This window comes from Rhinopithecus bieti, unplaced genomic scaffold, assembly GCF_001698545.2.
Source record: "Rhinopithecus bieti isolate Rb0 unplaced genomic scaffold, ASM169854v2 scaffold_72481, whole genome shotgun sequence".
Classification (NCBI taxonomy): domain Eukaryota; kingdom Metazoa; phylum Chordata; class Mammalia; order Primates; family Cercopithecidae; genus Rhinopithecus; species Rhinopithecus bieti.
In genome coordinates, this window is record NW_016826972.1 from 256,207 (window position 1) to 277,967 (window position 21,761).

Genomic DNA, 21,761 nt, shown 5'->3' on the forward strand with positions numbered 1-21,761 from the left:
ATGCTGGTATAAACATGAGCATACAAGTATCTGTTCGAGTCTTTGCCTTCAGTTATTTTGCGTGTATAGCCAGAAGTGGAATTGGATGAATCACATAATAATTGTATTTTAAATGTTTTGAGAAACCACCATACTGGTTTGTGGGTATACCATATTTTACATTCCCACCAGCAGTGAGCAGTGGTTGAATGATCATTTCAAAAAGTCTGGTAGAACTCATATTTTTTGCTTAGAGTCACTTTGGATTCCTGTTGTTGTTCTTTAAAGTCTAATAGTTTTTCTAGTGTCTTTGAGTTGGTGGTTATGGGTCAACTTTTCCCTCATAACCCATAGGCCCTTTCATATTTAGATTCAGGTAATCTATTTTTAAAATGTTTTCTTACATTATACTTTTAAATATTTCCATTGTTTTGGTATCTAGGAACAAATTATATGAATATTACTTCTTTGTCTGGTTTCCTATCCAGCTTCTTTCTTTCTGATCCTTTTTACTTCTTATTTCACTTCATTCTCTTGTTTTCTGGCTATTACTAAGTGCTCATTATGTTTTCATGTCAATCAATTCCTCCTTGAGTGTCTTATAAGTTCGTCTTCATTTCTCATATAATGTCTTTTTCTTTGGTTTCTTTCAAAAGTTTGTTGAAATCTTTTTTTTCTTTCCTTTTTTTGTCCATCTCTATTCTTAGTTTTTGAATTTTTAATTCATGATGATATCTCATATCCCAAAATGTTTGTTTGAAGATATTTAATTTAGTTTAATGTTATAGTTTTGTTAAATTTTTTTGTCTCTCTTTTTTTTTCTTTTTTTCTTTTTGGTGGAATTTTCTTTAGCTGAATTGTTTGGATTCTTATTTTCATTGTTTTAATAGACTACAACTGTTTTCATGTCTGCATTTCTGTAAACAGAACTGTCAGATTCTAGTGTTCTTGAGATTTCCCTAGTTCAGGAAAATGCTTCTGTCAGTGTAGCAAGGTACAGTTTCTTTACTGGATTGCAGGGGATGGAGAGGTGGTGCTTCCTTTGGGGTTTTGTTGTTGTTTTGTTTTTCTCTTTTGTTTTGCAAGACCCTGGATTACCCTCTCTTGCTTGTTTTTCTTTTCCTTTGCTGTTTCCAAGCAGTATCTTTTCCTTGCTTTATATGTTCCCCATTATGCCACTGCTCCCCCAGTTGTGGGGTTAAAGAGCAGGCCCTGCTTCACTCATGGGGGCAGCATTTCCACCTGACACCCTCTCATTTCTGTTTTCCTTACCCAGATCTACCTTCTGAGATATCATCCTTCTTTAGGGAGACAAGGAAAAAAGGCCACAGGGTTCCGGAGAGCCAGGGGAATGGTGAGTGTTTCCTGTCTCCATTACTGGCTGTAACAGGACGGACACATTCCCTTCTCTTACCCTGACTGCCTTATTGGTGCCTAGTAGAGTTCAGCTCCAATTCCTCTTACTGGCTTCCCTGCCTCAGCATCGCTTTCTGCACAACCCATGACACAGTTATTCACCCAGTAGTTAACTGAACAACACACAATTCTACAGTTTGAGATAGAGTCTGCATTTCTTTGTTCAGCTTCAAAAGTTCTACTGCCTGAGAGTATCTTCACAGTAATGGAATGGAAAGTACATACGATTATACTGGCAGAATCTGTCAGGTGTACCTATTTTGGAACTCCGGAGTCTAGTTGAAGGCCTCCAGTTCCCAGATGGAAGGAAGCATAGAGGGTAAGTCACAGCTAATTTTAGCTCTTAGTATAGTAGCAGCTACCTATCATCCACCCTGCCAGCCTTATGGCAGGTAGCCATCCTGTATTCCTGGATCAGCTTCTACATGGCTTGTGGGAGACATGGTGGACAATAAGGACCCTTTACTCCAAATATTGAGGATGTTTGTTCTAATTGTTAATTGCTGTTTCTGATCACAGAGGTGGTCCACTTAAATCCCCTGAAAGCGACTTCAGCCAATTGCAACCCCCACTGGCTAAAGTGGCTTTTAGGGGATTTAAGGAGCCAGAGTCTATTTTCCCCCACTTAAGTTCTCTTTTTCCCCTTTGAGAGCCAAATATTTGAGGACTAGTATATTGAAAAGCAACTGCTATCGGGGAATGTAGAAGATATACCCATGGAAAGGCATGGGCTCAGAAAAGACCTGAGAAGACCTTAAGCTTACACCTCAGACTAATTCCTAGCATAGGGACACCCTACATCAATATTTAAAAAAAAAAACACAAACAAACAGAAGGGAGACTCTGACTTACAGAGTTGCTGCTTTATAAGATTTAAATGTCTAGTTTTTGACGAAAATCATAAGGCATACAAAGAATGAGGAAAATATGACCCATTCAAAGGGGAAACAAATGAATAAACTGAAAACATCCCTGACAAAGGCCAGATAGTGGACTTACTAAACAAAGACTTTAAAAGAGCCATCTTAAAGAGTTAAAGGAAGATGTGGAGAAAGTCAAGAAAACAATGTAAGAACAAACTAGAAATATCAATAAACAGACAGAAAACAAAAATAAACCAAAAATAAATTTTGGAGCTAAAAAGTACAACTAAAAATAAAAGTTCATTAGAGGGATTCAGAAATGGATTTGAGCAGACAGAAGAATCAGCAAACCAGGAGATAGGACAATTATCAAGTCTAAGGGACACAGACAAAAAGATTAAAGAAAAGTGAACAGAGCCTGAGGGAACTATGGGATACTATCAAGTGGATCAACTATGCCTTATGGGATTCCCAGAAGGAGAAGAGGAAAAGGGGACAGAGATGTTGCCTGAAGAAATAATGGCTGAGAACTTCCCAAGTCTGATGAAAGACTTGAATATATAGCTCAATGAACTACAAGTGGGAAAACCTCAAAAAGACTCAGACTGAGAAACAATGTAATCAAAGCACCAAAATGGAAAGGTGACAGAGGGATTTTTGAAAGCAGCAAGAGAAAAGCAATGCTACGTACAAGGGATCCTCAATAAGATTATTAGCAAATTTCTTATGAAAAACTTCTCGGGCCAGAAGGCAGTGGGTTGATATATTCAAAGTGCTAAAAGAAAACAAACAAACAAAAAAGCCTGCCAACCAAGAATTCTATATCTGGCAAAACTGCCCTTCATTGCTGAGGCAGAAATTAAGACATTCTCAGATAAGTTGGTGGAGATTACAACCACTAGACCTGCCCTACAAGAAATATTAACAAGAGTCTTTCAGGTTGAAATGAAAGGACATTAGACAGTTACATGAAGCCATATGAAAAAATTAAGTTCTCCATTAAAAATTAATACACAGGCCAGGCGCAGTGGCTGAAGCCTGTAATCCCAGCACTTTGGGAGGCCGAGACGGGCGGATCACGAGGTCAGGAGATCAAGACCATCCTGGCTAACACGGTGAAACTCCTTCTGTACTAAAAAATACAAAAAAACTAGCCGGGCAAGGTGGCGGGTGCCTGTAGTACCAGCTACTCGGGAGGCTGAGGCAGGAGAATGGCGTAAACCCGGGAGGGGGAGCTTGCAGTGAGCTGAGATCCGGCCACTGCACTGCAGCCTGGACGGCAGAGCGAGACTCCATCCCCCCAAAAAAAACAAAAACAAAAAACAAAAAACAAAAAAATTCATACACAGGTAGTAATATAAACTTGTATTACAGTAACTGTGCTTTGTAACTTCACTTTTTGTTCTCTTTATGAGACTTAGGAGACCACTGCATTTAAAAAAAAATAATCTATGTTTTTGACCACACAGTGCATAAAGATGTAATTTTGTGACGTCAATAATGAGTTGGAGATCGAGCTGTATAGGAACACAGTTTTTATATGCTATTGAAGTTAAGCTGATGAGTTCAAATTTGAGTTTTTAAAGTTTAGGACGTTAAATGTAATCCCCTTGGTTACCACAAAGAAAATAGCTGTAGGATGTAGAGAAATGCAAATGAGAAGGGAATTTAAAAGTTGCGTTAAAAAAACAACAAAGAAAAAAGGACAGTAATACAGGAAATGAAGAATAAAAGACTGTAGGACATGTAGAAAACAAAAAGCAAAATTGCAGAAATCAGTCCCTCCTTATCAGTAATTATTTTATGTGTAAATGCTTTAAACTCTAAAACAATTTGGCATAGTGGATTTAAAAAAAAATGATCTAACTGTATGCTGTCTACAAGAGACTCACTTTATATCCAAAGGCACAAATAGTTTCAAAGTAAAAGAATGGAAAAAGATGTTTCATGCACATAGTAACCAAGGAGAGTAGGAGTGGCTACATTAATACCAGAAAAAATAGACTTTAAATTGAAAAAGGTTACAAGAGATCAGGAAGACATTAATACAAAAGATTTAATACAGCAAGAAGATATAACAATTATACACATACACCTCATAACAGATCCATAAAATATATAAAGAAAATGGACAGCATTATAGGGAGAAGTAGAGTTTTATAATAATAATTGGAGATTTCAGTACCCCACTCTAAATAATAGATAGAACAATAAGAAAGACAATAAGTAAAGAAATAGAAGATTTGAACAAGGCATAAACCAAATAGATATAATAGACATATTCCAAACATTGTACCCAACAAAAAGAGGATACACGTTCTTCTCAAGTACACATGGGGCATTTTGCAGGATAGATGACATGTTAGGCCACAAATTAAGACTGATACCCTAAAAAGTGTCTTCTACCGCAACAAGGTGGAGCTTGAAATGAATAACTGAAAGAAAATTTAAAAATTCACAAACATGTGAAAATTAAAGAACATACTCTTAAACCAGTAGGTAGAGGAAGAAACTATAAGGGAAATTAGACCTTACTTAGAGTCAGGTGAAAACAAGACACAACATAGGAAAACTTATGAGATGAAGTAAAGTGCTAGGAGGGAAATTTTTAGCTGAAATAGATTAGAAAGCAAAATCTCCAAAGAACAACCTAATTTTACAACTTAGGGAACTAGAAAAAGAAGAACAAACTAAACCTAAAGCTAGCAGAAGGAAGGAAATAATAAACACTAGAGCAGAGTCAAATAAAATAGTGAATAGAAGGATAATCGCAGAAAGCAACAAAACTTAAAGTTGGTTCTTCGAAAAGATTAAATAAATTGACAAACCTTTAGCTTTATTGACTAGGAAAATAAGAAAAATTACTAAAATCAGAAATGAAAGTGAGGACATTACTATTGTTTCTACAGAAGTAAAAAGGATTGTACAAGAGTACTATGAATTGTGTGCCAACAAATCGATGACCTAGATGAAGTGGACAAATTATTAGAATGCAATACCTATCAAGACTGAACCATGAGGAAATCGAAATTTTGAGTAAGTGTATGATTAGTGAGGAGATTGAATCAGTAATTAAAACCATCCTGACAAAGAATCAGGGCCTCCTGGACCTGATGATTTTGCTGGTGAATTCTGCCAAACGTTTAGAGAACTAATACTAGTTCTTCCCAAAGTTCTCCAAAAATACTGAAGAGGAGGGAACACTGCCTGACTCATTCTGTGAGGCCAGCATTACTCTGATACCAAAACCAGACAGACACTACAAGAAAATTACATCCTTTATGAACATTGTTGCAAAAAAATTCAGCAAAATACTAGCAAACTGAATTCAACAGCATTTGAAAAGAATTATACACCATGACCAAGTGGAATTTATTCCTGAAATGCAGGATTGTTCAACATACAGAAATCAATGGGTATGTGGCTGGGCACGGTGGCTCACACCTGTAATCCCAGCACTTTGGGGGACCGAGGTGGGTAGATCACCTGAGGTCAGGAGTTCGAGACCAGCCTGGCCAACATGGTGAAACCACATCCCTACTAAAAATACAAAAAAATTAGCCAGGAATGGTGGCACGTGCCTGTAATCTTAGCTACTCAGGAGGCTGAGGCAGGAGAATTGCTTGAACCCAGGAAGCAGAGGTTACAGTGAACTGACATCGTGCCACTGCACTCCAGCCTGGGCAACAAGAGCAAAAACTCTGTCCCCCCCCCAAAAAAAAAATCAATGCATATAAAATATCACATTAACAGATGAAACAAACAAAAAAAAAACACATGGTCATCTCAATGCAGAAAAGTGTTTGACAGAATTTAGCACCCTTTTATAGAAAATAACTAGAAATAGAAGGAAACCACTATATAATAAGGCCATATATGAAAATCTCACAGCTAACATACTCCATGGTGAAAGACTCAAGGCTCCAATGTCAGCAATAAGGCAGCAAGGCCCACTTTTGCCACTTATAGCCAACAGAGTATTGGAAGTGTTAGCCAGAGAAAATAAGCAAGAAAAAGAAACAAATGCCATTTGAACGGGAAAAAGTGAAGTTATCTCAGTTTCAGGTGGTATGATCTTAAATGTAGAAGACCCTAAAGACTAAACACACACAAACCTATTAGAACTAATATATGAAGTCAACACACAGAAATCAGTAGCATATCTATGCACTAACGGTGAACAATCCTAACAGAAAATGAGGAAAACAGTTTCATTTAAAATAGCATCAAAAAGAAGAAAATGCTTAGGAATTAACCAAGGAGATGAAAGACATACACTGAAAACTACAAAATACTGCTGTAAGAAAGAAGATGTAAATAAATGGAAAGACATCACGTGTTTATAGACTGGAAAACAATTTTTTTTTTGAGACAGAGTTTGGTCTTTTGCCCAGGCTGGAGTGCAGTGGCACGATCTTGGGTTACTGCAACCTCCATCCCCCAGGTTCAAGCGATTATCCTGCCTCAGCCTCCCGAGTAGCTGGGATTATAGGCGCTGCCACTACACCTGGCTAATTTTTGTATTTTTAGTAGAAACGGGGTTTCACCACGTTGGCCAGGCTGGTCTTGAACTCCTGACCTCAGGTGATCCACCTGCCTCGGCCTCCCAAAGTGCTGGGGTTACAGGTGTGAGCCACTGCGCCCGGCCGTTAAAATGTTAAAATAATAATACTAGTCAAACCAATCCACAGAGTCAATGTAATCCCTATAAAAAAAATTTTTTTTTTAAGAAATAGAAAAATTCATCTTAAACTTGATATGGAATCTCAGTGGACGCTGAATACTTAAAACAATCATGAAAAAGAACCAAGTTGGAGGATTTACAGTTCCTGATTTCAGAATTCACTACAAAACAACAGTAACCCAAACTGTGGTACTGCCATAAAAACAGACTTATAGACTAATAGAAGAGAATAGAGAGCCCAGAAATAAACCCTTGCATATATGGTCAAATGATTTTTGACAAGAGTGCCAAGACCATTCAATATGAAAAAGACTATACTCTAGAAACACTGTTGGGCAAACTGTATATTTATATGCTGAAGAATGAAGTTGAACCCTTACCTAACACCATATATGCAAATTAACTGAAAATGGATCGAAGACCTAAACATAAATGTGAAAACTATAAAATTTGTAGGTGAAAACATAGGCGAACATCTTTATAACATTGGATTTGGTGATGATTTCTTGGAAATGACACCAAAACATAGGCAATAAAAGAAAAGAATAGCGAACTTGGACTTCATCAAAATTTAAAACTTTCATTCATCAAAGGAAGGGAATACATTTGCAAGTCACATATCTGATAAGGGATTACTATTTAGAATATATAAACTCCTACAACTTAACGACAATAAAAGAACACTCCAGCTTAAAAATGGACAAAGGATTTGAACAGTCATTTTTGCAAAGATATACATGTGGCTAATAAGCACCTGAAAAGATGTTCACTATCGCTCACATTAAGAAAATACAAATGAAGACCACAATGAGATACCACCTTATACCCATTTGTCTGGCTATTACTATAAAAAAAAACCCCAAAACTAGAAGGCAGTAAGTGTTGACAAGGATGTGGAGAAAATAGAACCCTTGTGCATTACTGGTGAGAATGCAAAATGGTGCAGCTGCTGTGGAAAACAGTATGGTGGTTTCTATAGAATTGCTGTTTGATCCAGTAATTCCACTTTTGAGTGTATGCCCAAAAGAACTGAAGGGACTCCAACAAATATTTATACAACCATGTGCATGGAAGAATAGCCAGAAGCTAGAAACAAACCAAATGTCTATTAACAGATGCATAAACAAAATGTAGTATATACACACAATGGAGTATTATTTAGTCTTAACAAGGAAGTAAATTCTGAGTGCATGCTTCTACATGGCTAAATCTTGAAGACATGCTAAGTGAAATAAGTCAGACACAAAAGGACATATATGATTCCACTTATTGTAGCCACATAGAATAACCACATATATAATGGAGACAGAAAGCAAAATGGTCACTGCCAGGATCTAGGGGGAGGAAAGAATGGGAAGTTACTGTTTAATAGTTGGTGTTTCAGTGTGAGGTGATGAAAAAGTTCTGGATTCTACCAGTAGGTGGCTTTTATTCCTCCTAGGGAGCCCTCCCTGCCTACATTTTGGCTTTGTCTTCCTTTGCTCATAATGTCCTTGTCCCTGCTCCCCACATGCCTCATCTGTAGTTCCTAGCACTTTCTTCTTCCCTTGATTCCAACCCATTCTCCAAGACCAAGTTGCCAGACCCTGTCTTAGAAAACCCTTTCTAATCTCTATTCCCGTTTGTCCTCCATTTGGAAATAGTGCTAAGAAAATTAAAACAATAAAACTGGGCAGGGGCATGAGAATAGGGTGCAAAGATGAATTTTTGGACTGTGGCCAAGAAGCTCCATGGTGAGCACTCACAGTCTGTGTCTGGAAGTTTAATGAACTGTTCTCTACATTTCACAGGTAAGAAAACTGGGATACTAGTTGGTGGCGGAGGTGGGTCTGAAACCCAGGCACCATGATTCCAGTACTTCACTACTCTCTGCTTGTGACCATCAGGCCCGAGAAAGCCAAGCCATAGGATTTTGAGGAATTACTGAGTTAGAGTGGATTATTTGATCTTTTAAATTCTTCAAACTCAGAAAATCTGTTGTCCTTTATTGTTGCTTACATTTTATATGTTGCTTGCTCTTCTGTCTGCCTAGATTTAAAGTTCCCAAAATGTAGGGACTCCACTTTGTGCACATATACCCTGTATGGCCCCCCAGGACCTTGACTGTATGGGTTCACAAATGCCACTGGCTGGATAGAGATTTAAAAGTATTTAAAAGATAGGGATTTAAAAGTCTTGGAACACATGGCACCAGGGTCACTGTCAAAGGCAGGGATCTTGATATCTCACCTGCCTCCCCCAGGGCAGCCTTATTCCTGCCCCTCACCCAGCCATAGGCAAGGCTGGCTTCTGAGTGAGCAGAGCTCGGTTTTGTGTTACAGGCACACATGGCATTCAGGGATGTGGCTGTGGATTTCACCCAGGATGAGTGGAGGCTGCTGAGCCCTGCTCAAAGGACTCTGTACAGAGAGGTGATGCTGGAGAACTACAGCAACCTGGTCTCACTGGGTAAGCCTGATATCTGTCAGGATTCCCATTCTTATTGCTGGGAATTTTAGGCTATGCTTGAAGCAGCCATCTTGCTTTGTTACTTGACCTTTGGGTTGGACTAAAAAGCAACGACATTTTATTCCTGTTTTCCCGGGGAGGGTCTGATTTTGCAGAGTTGAAATGAGTAGATTTGTTGTGTGTGTACATATGTGTGTTGTGTGTGCTGCTCTGCATTTCTAGCCCTTTTTTCTCAGACTGGGGTTCTCATCCTATGTTAACTTGTTTTAAATGAGAGGGGGTGTTCATCTACCTGGCATGGAATAGAATCAGTGTACTCTCATCTGAGTTCGCTGCCCACTCATCCCTTCCATTTCTGAGAGCCCCACCCACCCCTTCCAACTCAGGGCTTTGTACTACCTCCAAAGTTTCCTAGGCTATTTGGCTCTGAGTTCTTGAATGGGCTCTTGAGCCCATAACCTAGTTACCTTATTTTCTTTTCCTGTGAGCAGGAATTTCATTTTCTAAACCAGAACTCATCACCCAGCTGGAGCAAGGGAAAGAGACCTGGAGAGAGGAGAAAAACTGTTCACCGGCTACCTGTCCAGGTGAGTGGGAAAACATTGGGTGAATGAGACATGAGCTCAGCAGCTCAGGACTGGGGGAGAGGGGGCATTGCTCAGGTGCTGGGGAGGAAAGTTGTTCCCCTGACCTCCTGGGCTGCTGTTCAGATTGCCTGACACGGCCTCCCTTCCAGATCTCCATCTTCATTCGAGTATGGATGGGGCTTTCCTGGTGTTTCTTGTCTCCTTCCTCCACTAGGAAGCTGTTTTTCCTCCCACTGCGTTTCTCCTCTCTGGCTCACTCAGTTCTCTTTCATAGTTATGGGCTTCTTTCTCTTGTTACTGTTTTTAAAAAAGATCATCAAGAATAGGGAAATAACTGTGGCCTAAAGAAAGAAGGCAAACCCAGTGGAAGGAAGAAATGTAAAAAGCCAATAGAGAAATTGAAATGGAATTCTAAAAAGACTGTGAGCTATTCAAGAATGGCTTTTACATTTTATAATGTTATATAACTATCTATATAATATCCTTAATTTTGGCTCTTAACCATCAAAGCCTGAACTATTTACTATCTTTAAGTTTGCTGGCCCGTGCTCTATGGGAGTATAATACATAGCCTTAACTTTTTATATTCTCGTAATACTTAATCTGGGTAAAATATAAAATGGAAGAGCATTGCAATTGCACAATTCCAATCACCCCCTCCTCCCAACATCCTTTGTGCTATAGTTGTCATTTGTATTATACACTCCTTATTACAATGTTAAAATGTTTGTTTTAAATACTCACATGGATTTGTTTTCTACCATGTATTTTTTTAATTAAGGGAAAAAATAGTCTTTAACTCATCCAGGTAATTTATCATTTTCTATTTTTTTTTGTTTGAAAATCTGAGTTCACCTTTCGTATTATTTCTCTTGAACCGTAAGGACTTCATCTGGCACTTCTCATGGTGCCGGTGGCGATGTATTCTCTATTGCTTCTGAAAGTGTCTTTATTTTGCCTTCATTCTTGAAGTGTATCTTCACTAGATGTAGAATTCTACATTGGTTATTTTTTCAGCACTTTAAAGATAACATTCCATTGTTCTGCCTGCCACTGTTTGTAATGGAGAAGTCACCATGAACATAATTTACCTTTATTTCCTTGGCTACTTTTCGCCGGACTTTTGGTGTTCAGCAGTTTCACAGTGATGCGACTGCTTTAAGTACATTCTTCCTTTACATGTTTTTATCTTCCTGATTCTCTCTGTCCCCTTTTGGGACTATAGGCACATAATATTAGTCCTTTTTATATAATCCCACCAGGTTATAGACTCCTTTGCGTATTTTTTAAATCTTTTTTTCTCTCTGTTCTTTAGACCGGATGATTTCTGTTCGTCGGTCTTCAGGTTTACTGTTTCATTTGTCATTTCCAATATGCTAAGCTCTGGCCAGTGAATCCTTCATTTCACTTATTTTTCAGTTCTGCAATTTCCATTCACTTTTACTACACTTTCCTTTGTGGTGAGATTTCCTATCTGTTCACTAAATATAATCCAATTTTACTGTATCTTCTTTAAATCAGACACTAAGTGGATACCTTATTAAGTGAAAAAATTATAGGACTTTGTATATTACGCAGTTGAGTTTGCTGTTAAACAGAGAAGTGTATGAAAGAGTATATATCCATGTGTTTATGTGAACATAGAAGTCTGTTGTTACTTATCATTACTAGTGGTTACACCATTACTAGTGGTTACCTCTGTGGGGATAGAATTGGGGAGGGTTGGACAAGGAGCTGCTGAGAATTTTTCATCCTACTTTGCATTATTTTTAAAAGACAGAGGCATAGATAACTTTAAGAAACTATATATGTGTTTTAATTTTTAAAATTCTTTTGACAATTTTATAAATGTTTGCACAGAAGTATATATTTTCTTTTTCTGGGTAAGAAATTTTCTCCTCTTGTTTTTATTAAATTGATTAATTCTGTCTTCGAGTTGAGGGACTGTAGCATACATAATATAAATTGTTGCTGTTTTTCAACTAGCTTGTATCCTTACCGTTCATCTGTTAGAAGGAATCCTAAAACTCTCCACAGTCCTTGTAATTTATATCAACTTCTCCATTTATTTCTAAGTTTTTGTGTTTTATTTTACTTTATTGTTCTATTAGGTATATAAAGGTTCAGGATATTTTATCTTACTCATTAATGAAGTTTTAATACTGAAATTCTCTTAGTTCCATGAGCTATTCTTTCCTTGAACTTCCTCTTTATTTCTTTTTAGTCTTAGCATTTCTCTTTAGTCTTTTTAGTCTTTCTTGTGCATACTTTTGGTGTTTTATTGTTCATCCTTTTATTTTAAAATGAGAACAATATCATTTGGGTGTTTTGCTTTTAAGCAGCAGCATGTAGCTGGTGTTGCATTTGCTGTCAAACCAAGTGGTGTTAACTTTTAGTAGGGACTTTGGCCTTTCCTGTTTACTTAATAACTGATAAATTTCATGAGACTTGCTCAGGGGTTGACTGAGGCCGATGAGTCGGTGTTTTACTACAGCGCTAGGAAAGAAGGAAGGTCAGGGCAAAGGAGTAAAACATCTGTTTTAGTCGCCTTGGGCCGCCATGACAAAATAACATGGACCAGGTGGCTTAAACAACAGAAATTCATTTAGTTATAGTTCTGGAAGCTAGAAGTTCAAGACCTAGTTGTCAGCAGGTTTGGTTGCTCTGAGGCCTCACTCCTGAACTTATAGATGGCTGCCTTCCCACTGTGTCCTCACATGGCCCTTTCTGTATGCTCACACATCTTGGTTGTCTCTTCCTCTTCTTAAAAGGACACCAGCCCCGTTGGATTAGGGCCCACCCTTACGACCTCATTTAACCTCAATTACCTCTTTAAAGGCCCTGTCTCCAAATACAGTCACATTAGCGGTTACAGCTTCAACATAAGAATTTGTGGGGAACACAACTCAGCCCATAACAGCATCCTTGTGAGAGCACCATAGTGGTTTCATAGACTCTCCACTGAATCTATAGTTCCATAAAAGGTCAGTTGGATATATAAGTCCATTGGATCTCAGTTGTATGAAGGAGTAAAGTATGATGGTGTATAAGCTGAAAGGTCATGGATTGAGCCCCAAATAAGTCAGGAACCAATGTGCACATGATGCTTGAGCAAAGTGAGTCAGAAGATAGAAGAAAAGGCTGTCAGAGAAGGGAATGTGCACAGGAGAGAATGTGAAGATTGTGCAGTGTCTGTGAACAGCATTCACAGTACAGGTGAGGTCAGTGTTTAGAAGTTGGAGTCTTAGCCAGAGGCCTCAGCCCTGGTGGAGCACCCTGGAAGAGTGCTGACAGGTAACTGGTGTGGAGAGGATGTGGAGGCTGTGGGTGATCAATATTCAAGGCAATTATGTGAAATCAGGAGGCTGGTGGATGATCCTAAAAGAAGTATGGTAGGTACTGGTGTGGAAGCCACATTACAAAACAAGGACATTCATCCCACTCTGTAATGCTTGAGATATAAGAGGAAGAAGCTGTCTCTACTTGAGGGAATCTTACAGAAATCTTCCTTTCAAGGGACAATGGAGATAGGTCTAGCCAAGGACATGGAGGGAATGTTGGACAGAGAAGGAGAGGATGTAGGGGCATTATCTGACCTGTGTGTTCGTTTTAGAATTGGCAGGTGGAGGCTGGGAAAATGCTGTACACCCTAACCTTTGTACATTTACACAAATATGTGTTTTTCTCAACCTGAAAAGTATAGAATTACGGAAACATTTGTATTAATAACAAGTAGCTTACCTATCATTGTCTTAAAGTAAAACCTATCTTTTTTGTCTCTTGTTTTTAATCCTTGTTTTAATTTAAAGGAAAACAGCAGCTCTCACAACGATGTTGAGCACATTAAAAAAAATGCTATACAATCCAAGGAGCAAGTCATTGTGGTTGCCCAGGAAGCTGTCTTGGAAACCTAAAATATATGTGTAACGGGAAGAAGACTGTTCTAGATGTAAAATACATCTCAACAGTTTCATTATTCTATATTTGGGACTTGGATTTAAGACAGGCAATACCAGAATCCTCAAAATAGGCTAGTTACAAGAAAAGCATTGAATTTTCTTGGCTGTTTCATTGATCAGAATGCTAATTCAATAAATGTAACAGAGTCATTTGCAACAACATGGATGAACCTGGAGGATGTTATGTTAAGTGAAATAAGCCAGTCACAGACGACAAATACCACACAATCTTACTTATATGTGCAGTCTAAAAAGGTTGGACTCATAGAAGCAGAGAATAGAATGGTGGTTACGAGGGGATGGGAGTGGTTGGGGAAGATGTTGGTCACAGGATTATCACATAGAAGGAATAAGTTTAAGAGATCTATTGTGTAACATGATGACCACAGTTAATAACAATATATTGTGTTCTTGAAAATCACTAAGAGTAGATTTTAGGTGTTTTCACCACAAAAAATGATAGGTATGTGAGGTGATGCATATGTTAATTAGCTCAATTTAGCCATGTCACAATGTATATGTATTTCAAAATGTACACAATGAATATATACATTTTTTATTTGTCAATTTAAAAATTAATTAGTTTTTTAAAAGTAGCAGGAGTTACTATAATTATGAAGAATTATATACCCTCCTGAAGTGAATAATCCTTGTTATTTAAATTGACCAAGAAGCCTGGTAAGAGGCAACACAGAAGCATAAGAATGAGAATTAAAGCCAGGAGCTGTGGCTTGCATCTGTATTCCTAGCTACTCAGGAGGCTGAGGGAGACCAAGGCAGGAGGATCACTTGAGGCCAGGAGTTCAAGACCAGCCTGGGCAATGTAACAAGACTCTGTCTCTAAAAAATTTTTTATTATTAGCCAGGATGAGATGGTTTGTGCTTGTAGTCCCAGCTACTCAGGAAGCTGAGGAGGGAGGATTGCTTGAGCCCAGGAGTTTGGGCTGCGTGATCTATGATTGTACTACTGCATTTCAGCCTGGGCCACAGAGTGAGATCCTATCTGTAAAAAATTTAAAAAATAAAGAATGAGAAATTGAAAATCTGGTGAAGTACAAATAGAGCTTGTATTTCTAAGTTGAGTATACAGAAGACAAAATTAGTTATTTTCATATGGAGGACAGAAATATACCAAGTTATAATTCTTTTTTACTTACCAGTATTATTGTCAAGTTTAAGCTTTTTTTTCTGTTTATTGGCAAGCTAAATAATTGTACATGTTTTTAAGCATATATAGTGTTGATAGATGGTATTTAAAGTTTTAAGTTTCGGTTTCAAATAATTAACATAAGGCTGATCTCATTAGTTTGGGCAAAAATACAAGTAAAATTATTGCATGGGAACACTTTATAGTTTTGTTTTGAATTTTTTAACAAAATATTTATTCTTATAATGATTTCCTAACAGAGATCTTAGAAATTGAAAACAACATAATCAGTCTTAAGTTAAAAATTGCCTGAAAAATATGCCATTTCTGGTATTTACTTTGTGTAAAGTAATTATACATTCACATAATTTCTGGCACTGTCTGTAAATTATAAGATACTAGTTGGACACATATATCTACATTTGCCTAATCTTAAATATTTAGGAATGCAATATACTGATTTTTAAAATCAGTGTAGGTTGAGTATCCCTTATCCAAAATGCTTAGGACCATAAGTGTTTCAGATTTTGGGGGGTTTTTTTGTTTGTTTGGTGGGTTGGTTTGCATTTTGGAATATTACCAACTACATAATGAGATACCTTGGGTATAGGACCCTAGTCTAAACAGGAATTTCATTTATGTTTTGTGTACACCTCATACACATGGCCTGAAGGTAATTATATTTTTCCTTTAAGGATGCTGAATAAACTGAGTTTTATGTGCCTGTGTTTTGACTGCGGCCTGTCACATGAGATCAGCTGTGGAGTTTTCAACTTGTGGCTGCATGTTGGTGCTTAAAGGTTTTCAAATGTTTGAACTTTGCAGATTAGGGATGCTGAACCTATATATTAGTCTTGGAAGTTTAGATTAAACTTTCTTTGAGAAAGCCTACATATCAGAACTAAGTTTTATATCACTAGAATATTATGCTAATGTTATATTTACACTGATAAAGTAAGGGAAAAGAAATTGCATGTGTCTAATTTACAGGCTTCATCTTATTTTGAAATATTGATTCCACCCTTTACAGTTACATACCAGCTAGTAAGGTCGTTGACATACTGTGGTCTATAAGCCCTGAGTGCCTCACATTTCTTTCTTGTAGTGTGACCTAATAACCAAGGTGCCTGGCTTAATTCACAGCTAAACTTTTTTCTTCAGAGCCAGAGCTTCAGCTGCAGCAAGAAAGATTTCCTGCAGAAACTGGCATATTTAAATCATTAGGAGTTCAATTTTCAATTTTATTATTTATTTATTTATTTAATCTTGAGACAGACTCTTGCTCTGTTGCCCAGGCGGGAATGCGGTGGCACAATCTCAGCTCACTGCAACCTCCGCCACGCAGGTTCAAGCACCTGCCTCAGCCTCCTGGGTAGCTGGGATTACAGGTGTGCACCACCACACCCAGCTAGTTTTTATATTTTTAGTAGAGACAGGGTTTCACCATGTTGGCCAGGCTGGTCTCAAACTCCTGACCTCAAGTGATCCACTCGACTCAACCTCCCAAAGTGCTGGGATTACAGGCGTGAGCCACCACGCCTGGCCTGATTTTTTTTAAATTTTGTTATTCTCGAGTTTTTAAATTTTAAATTTGTGTCAGTACCCATTAGTCTCTACAAACCTATCAGTACAGGAGTACCTTAGATTTAAAATACTTTATAAGCAAATTAATTAACCTGGTAATATTTTGTGTTAAAATTTCTCCTCAGACTAAATATTCCTAGTGTATACACAGAATGGCAGATTTGGTGACCAACTGAAAAAATTGACTAATGGAGAATTAAAGTTTTGTGTTTCTTCTGTCACTCCATATAAATGTTAGAACCATGTTGAATTGAGATATATCTGAAGGCGCTTCTATAATTCTGAAATGCATTTTGTGTAAATAAAAGCCTGCCACTTTACAAATAGGCACAGCACTTAGGGCTGTAATAAGCCGACATACCAGAAGCGTTGGTTCTTATAAGGGTGGGTGGGAGGTATTACCTGTGTCAAAATCATAGTCACTGTGCTTAACTCAGGACAGACACAGGAGTTCCTTTTGCTGCTGAAAGACCTACTTACCCATGACTGTGCCCTAATATGTATGAAGGTAAGCCAAGGAGATATGAGCGGTTGCTTCCTTCTCCTGTCATATTCAAGAGAAACAAAACAGCCAATAAATCAAATTTGACAACAACCCAACTCAAGTTTCCATAATCTCAAGGAAGTTGCTGGCCAGAAATAGAAACACAAAATCAGTTATGAGTTGTGGAACCTCAGACAACCTAGATTAAACCAAAACACTTAGTGAGAACTCAGTGAAAGCAGCTAGGATTTACTGTTGAGAAAGGGACCTGACCACCGGGCACCTGTCCTGAGTACAAGGGCTGGAAGAGCAAGCTTTCTCTGCAGGAGCTCCTCAGCACTGGCGTGGGGAGAGGGTGGCATCAGGTTAGATTGTTGGTTCCCCCTTCTGTCATCAAAGCCTGAGGTAAAGGCCACCAGAGCTACTGAAAGGAGAAAAGTTGAGCTTATTTGCTGGCCAGGCAATGAAACACGGAAGGGAAGACATTCACTGAGGCAGTTTGCTGAGTAGGAAGAGTCAGGAATTTTTAAGTATTAGGAAAAGGTGGTTCTGCTCATTGTAATTAGGATTGGAAAATAACGTTTTGTGTAGCATGGAATAATTCTGGAATGTGGTTGTGTACACAGTTTTAATAAGCTTGATTGTTCATTGGTCAAGAAAAAAGCATTCGGGTACATCCATTGAGGTCTCTACCTGGTTACTCTTATTGCCTGGTCATTGATTGCCTTCAGCTGACTAGACCCTGTTGTGATAAAACAATATAATCAATGTTGACATCTCCTACACAAGAGGTACTATAAGTAGAAATTTCTTCTTTTACACTGATTTTTGGGGAACCTTTTATTTATACTAATTATGGAAATGGGTTGGGGGTGCTAGGAGGGAGCATCCTTTAAGTCACTGGGGGCCTAGGCTCTGTGTTGTCTGTTGCTGAAAGCCTACTGCCTCCTAGAAATTCTGGCATAGAGTAATCTAACCAATCTTTTTTGAGTGGGGAGACAGCAGTTCGGATGTGTCACATACTGTTTCACCAGCCTCTCATGCTCCTCCCTGTACCAGGGCTTCTGTTCACTCCAAATAACTGCTTTCTCAATCCATCCCCCTGTCCTCATAGGGAAATAAGGAAGGATGTTTCCACATGGGTCCTAGTGTTAGACATCTTTCCGTCAAAGAAAAAAGTACTTGTGGACGTGATTTATCTCAGTGTGGGTGGTTGTGAGTTAGAAGATAATTCATTGTATTGAAGGTGAAGGGGAACTGTTCCATACTGGCCCTATTTACACACCCACCACAATGCCCACGGGATGCTTTGTATAGTCTGATGAGGTAGAGACCGACGGATACCAAAAGTGGGGTTTTTTCTAAGATTGCAATGGAACGTAAGAAGTAGTGGTAGGGCTGGAGAGTAGGGCATGTAAAGGAAGTCACCCCAATGGATGGCACCTTAAAGGGCGATCAAGTGTTTGAAGCTTAGGGGATTCTGACTAAGGCTGATTGCTCAGGCTGCCCACTGAAACTCAGGTTGTGACGTCACACTTTTCTCTCTGGCAGCAGATCCAGAGCCCAGAACTCTACCTCGGTTCCTTTCTGCGCCTCCCTGGTTTCGCCAGTCAAGAATTCCCCCCAGCAGCATTTGGCTGGTAATCATCCCCCCCTGGTCCTTCCACATGCTTGTGTGCAGGAAGGGTGACGGGTCCAGCCTGGGATTTCCGGGCCCAGGGGATGGAGCAGAAGCGCAACAAGCCTCTAGAGACCCTGGGAAATGATCATGAGCGGAAGGGGTTCGCCGGGGAGAAGGCGCACAGGCCTTTGTTTGGAAGAAACTAAAGGAAAAAGACGTCCGGGAGCGTTGTTGACCAGAAGGCCCACTTCTAGTATGTCGAAGCCAGTCCATCCTCTCTGGGAAACAGCCTCAGTGGGGTGGAGTTAGAGTTTTAAATGGTGTGGAAGGTGAGAGATGAAATAGCCCAGCCCAGTCGACCTGGGAACACCTCCGCTGAGGAGGACAGACCAAAAATGCTGAAGAGGAATAGGAAGTCCTTATGAATTGGGAACAAGTCAACTGTGGAGAGTGTGGACTGAGTTCAGGCTAGAGATGCACAAAACCTGCTCATCCACCAGCGGATTACACTCAGGGGAAGCCCTACGCTGTGCGGGGGATGTCGAGAAGGGGCTTCAGCCTAAAGAAGGAGCCTCGCCAATGGAGCGCAGAGCGGCAATCGGGGGAGAAGCCGATAGTGCTGCAGGCGAATGTGGGTACGAGGCTTCTAACCAGGGAAGCTCCAACCGCTAATCATACAGACGCCCACGTGTTGCAGACTCCGGCGGAGGGGACGTTACATGTGCAGTGAGTGTGGGCGAGGCTTCAAGCCAGAAGTCAAAACCTTATCATTACACCAGAGGACACACCTCCGGGGAAATTACGGTGTGCCCGGGAGTGCGGCAAAGGTTTCAGCCAGAGTCGGCTGTCGTGAGACACCAGGAGGACCACACTGGGAGGAGGAAGGACCATCGTGTGACATGACTGCGGTTCTGGGTCAAGCGACAGGTCAAACCTCATCTCCCACCAGAAGGACGCACTCTGGGGAGAAGGCTCCTACGCCTGCAAGAGTGTTGGGCCGATGCTTCAGGCAGAGGGACCAACCCTTGTCCAATCACCAGAAGGACACACTCAAAGGAGAAAGCCCTTCGTGTGATGGGTGTGGTGGGGAGCAGTTTTTTCAGCCAGGAATTCAACCCTCATCTCTCACAGGCGGACGCACCACCGGGGATAAGCCGTAGTGTGTGGGTGTGCGGGCGGGCTTTATTCTCCAAGTCACCACCTCAACAGACACCAGAACATACACTTCAGGGGAGAAGCCATTGTCAAGGACTGTGGCCGGGGCTTCAGCCAGCAATCCAACCTCATCAGACACCAGAGGACGCACTCAGGGGAGAAGCCCATGGTGTGTGGGGAGTGTGGGCGAGGCTTCAGCCAGAAGTCAAACCTTGTTGCACACCAGAGGACGCACTCAGGGGAGAGGCCGTATGTGTGCCGGGAGTGCGGGCGAGGCTTTAGCCACCAGGCCGGTCTCATCAGGCACAAGCGGAAGCACTCGAGGGAGAAGCCCTACATGTGCAGGCAGTGTGGACTGGGCTTTGGCAATAAGTCAGCTCTAATCACACACAAGCGGACTCACTTGGAAGAGAAGCCTTGTGTGTGCAGAGAGTGTGGCCAAGGCTTTCTCCAAAAGTCACACCTCACCTTACATCAAATGGCACACAAGGGGGAGAAGCCGTATGTGTGCAAGACGTGTGGGCAGGCCTTCAGCTTCAAGTCTCACCTCAGCAGACACAGGAAGACCAAGTCTGTCCACCACAGACGGCCACTGCATCCTGACCCTGAGCCGTGTGCGGCGCAACCTTCCGATTCCTTATACTCTCTCTGAAGCAAAGATGGGGACAAGGACTAACAGTCAGAATGTTGACACTTTGATGAAATAGAGAAATGCATTCTGTAAGTGGTCGAAGGACATTTAACTGTTTACTTTCCCCACACTAAGTCTTCTCCATGTTTTGTGGCCTTCGGTTGTAATAAACGTGGCTTCTTTATACATCTGTCACTGTGCCTGTGTCCTTCATTCACTCATCTATAACAGGGATAAGGAATGATACAGACATCTGAAACCCTTAAGGCCACTATTCCACAGGAATTCATTTCCTCAGAAAACAAGAGCCAAATCATTTGTAGATTTATTGGAAAGACTGGTCCTTTGTATGGGGAGAGAATCTAGGAACTATGTAAAGAGATTTCACAGGAAGGGAGGGGATCTTCCAGAAAATGTGACTTCCTCTAGTCCTGCTCCATCTGCAGCTACCCCCATCCCTTGGCTCTGACAGCCCCCTTTCCTGCTTCTCTCCTCCCAGCTTTTAAACATCTCTGTTGTTGCCTTTGCCCCTGACTACCTTTGTTGCATTTCTCAGACTTTTGTAGTCCCTGGTCCTTCCATCGGGGGCCCTCTCACCAATACATTGTCCTCAGCACTCCAGTCCCAGGACCTGGTCTTGCAGCTGTGACCAAGCAGAGCCTTGGATCTCAGTTACACCCATATCACACCACCAAGAAAATGGATAATCTCCAACCACCCCCAGCTATACCACCACATCAGCACCTCCGTAACTACAGTCAGGCACTGCATAATGTTTGTCCGCGATGGACTGCATATACGATGGCGGGCTGGTAAGATTATAATGGAGCTGAAAAATTCCTGTCACCTAGTGGCATTGTAGACCTCCCAATGGACAAGATACAGAGGTGGGTAAGGCAGTGCTATGGATCCTGACCCTGTATAGACCTAGGCTAATGTGTGTGCTTGTGTCTTCGTTTTTAACAACAACAAAAAAAAAAAATTAAAATTTTTAAAATAGAAAAAAGTGTATAGGATAAGGATAAAATGAAAATATTTTGTACAGCTGTACAATGTTTTTGTTTTAAGCTAAGTTACAAGAGAGTCAAAAAGTAAAAAATTTTAAAGCTTATAAAGTTACAAGTTACAGTAGGCTAAGGCTAATTTATTATTGAAGAAGGAAATGTTTAAAAATAAATTGAGTGTAGCCTAAGGGTACAGTAT

General features: G+C 40.1%; 1 protein-coding gene across 1 annotated transcript; it reads left to right on the forward strand.

Annotated features, from left to right (window-relative positions):
- Positions 1 to 1,198: 1,198 nt before the first annotated feature.
- On the forward strand, positions 1,199 to 20,751 carry ZNF133 (zinc finger protein 133). The gene is given in 11 exon segments (XM_017863710.1): positions 1,199 to 1,333; positions 9,264 to 9,390; positions 9,882 to 9,977; positions 10,290 to 10,399; positions 18,703 to 18,791; positions 19,240 to 19,407; positions 19,470 to 19,558; positions 19,561 to 19,721; positions 19,723 to 19,812; positions 19,814 to 19,870; positions 19,872 to 20,751. Coding segments are annotated over 11 exon segments (1,698 nt in total). The 5' UTR covers positions 1,199 to 1,330; the 3' UTR covers positions 20,580 to 20,751.
- Positions 20,752 to 21,761: the final 1,010 nt, after the last annotated feature.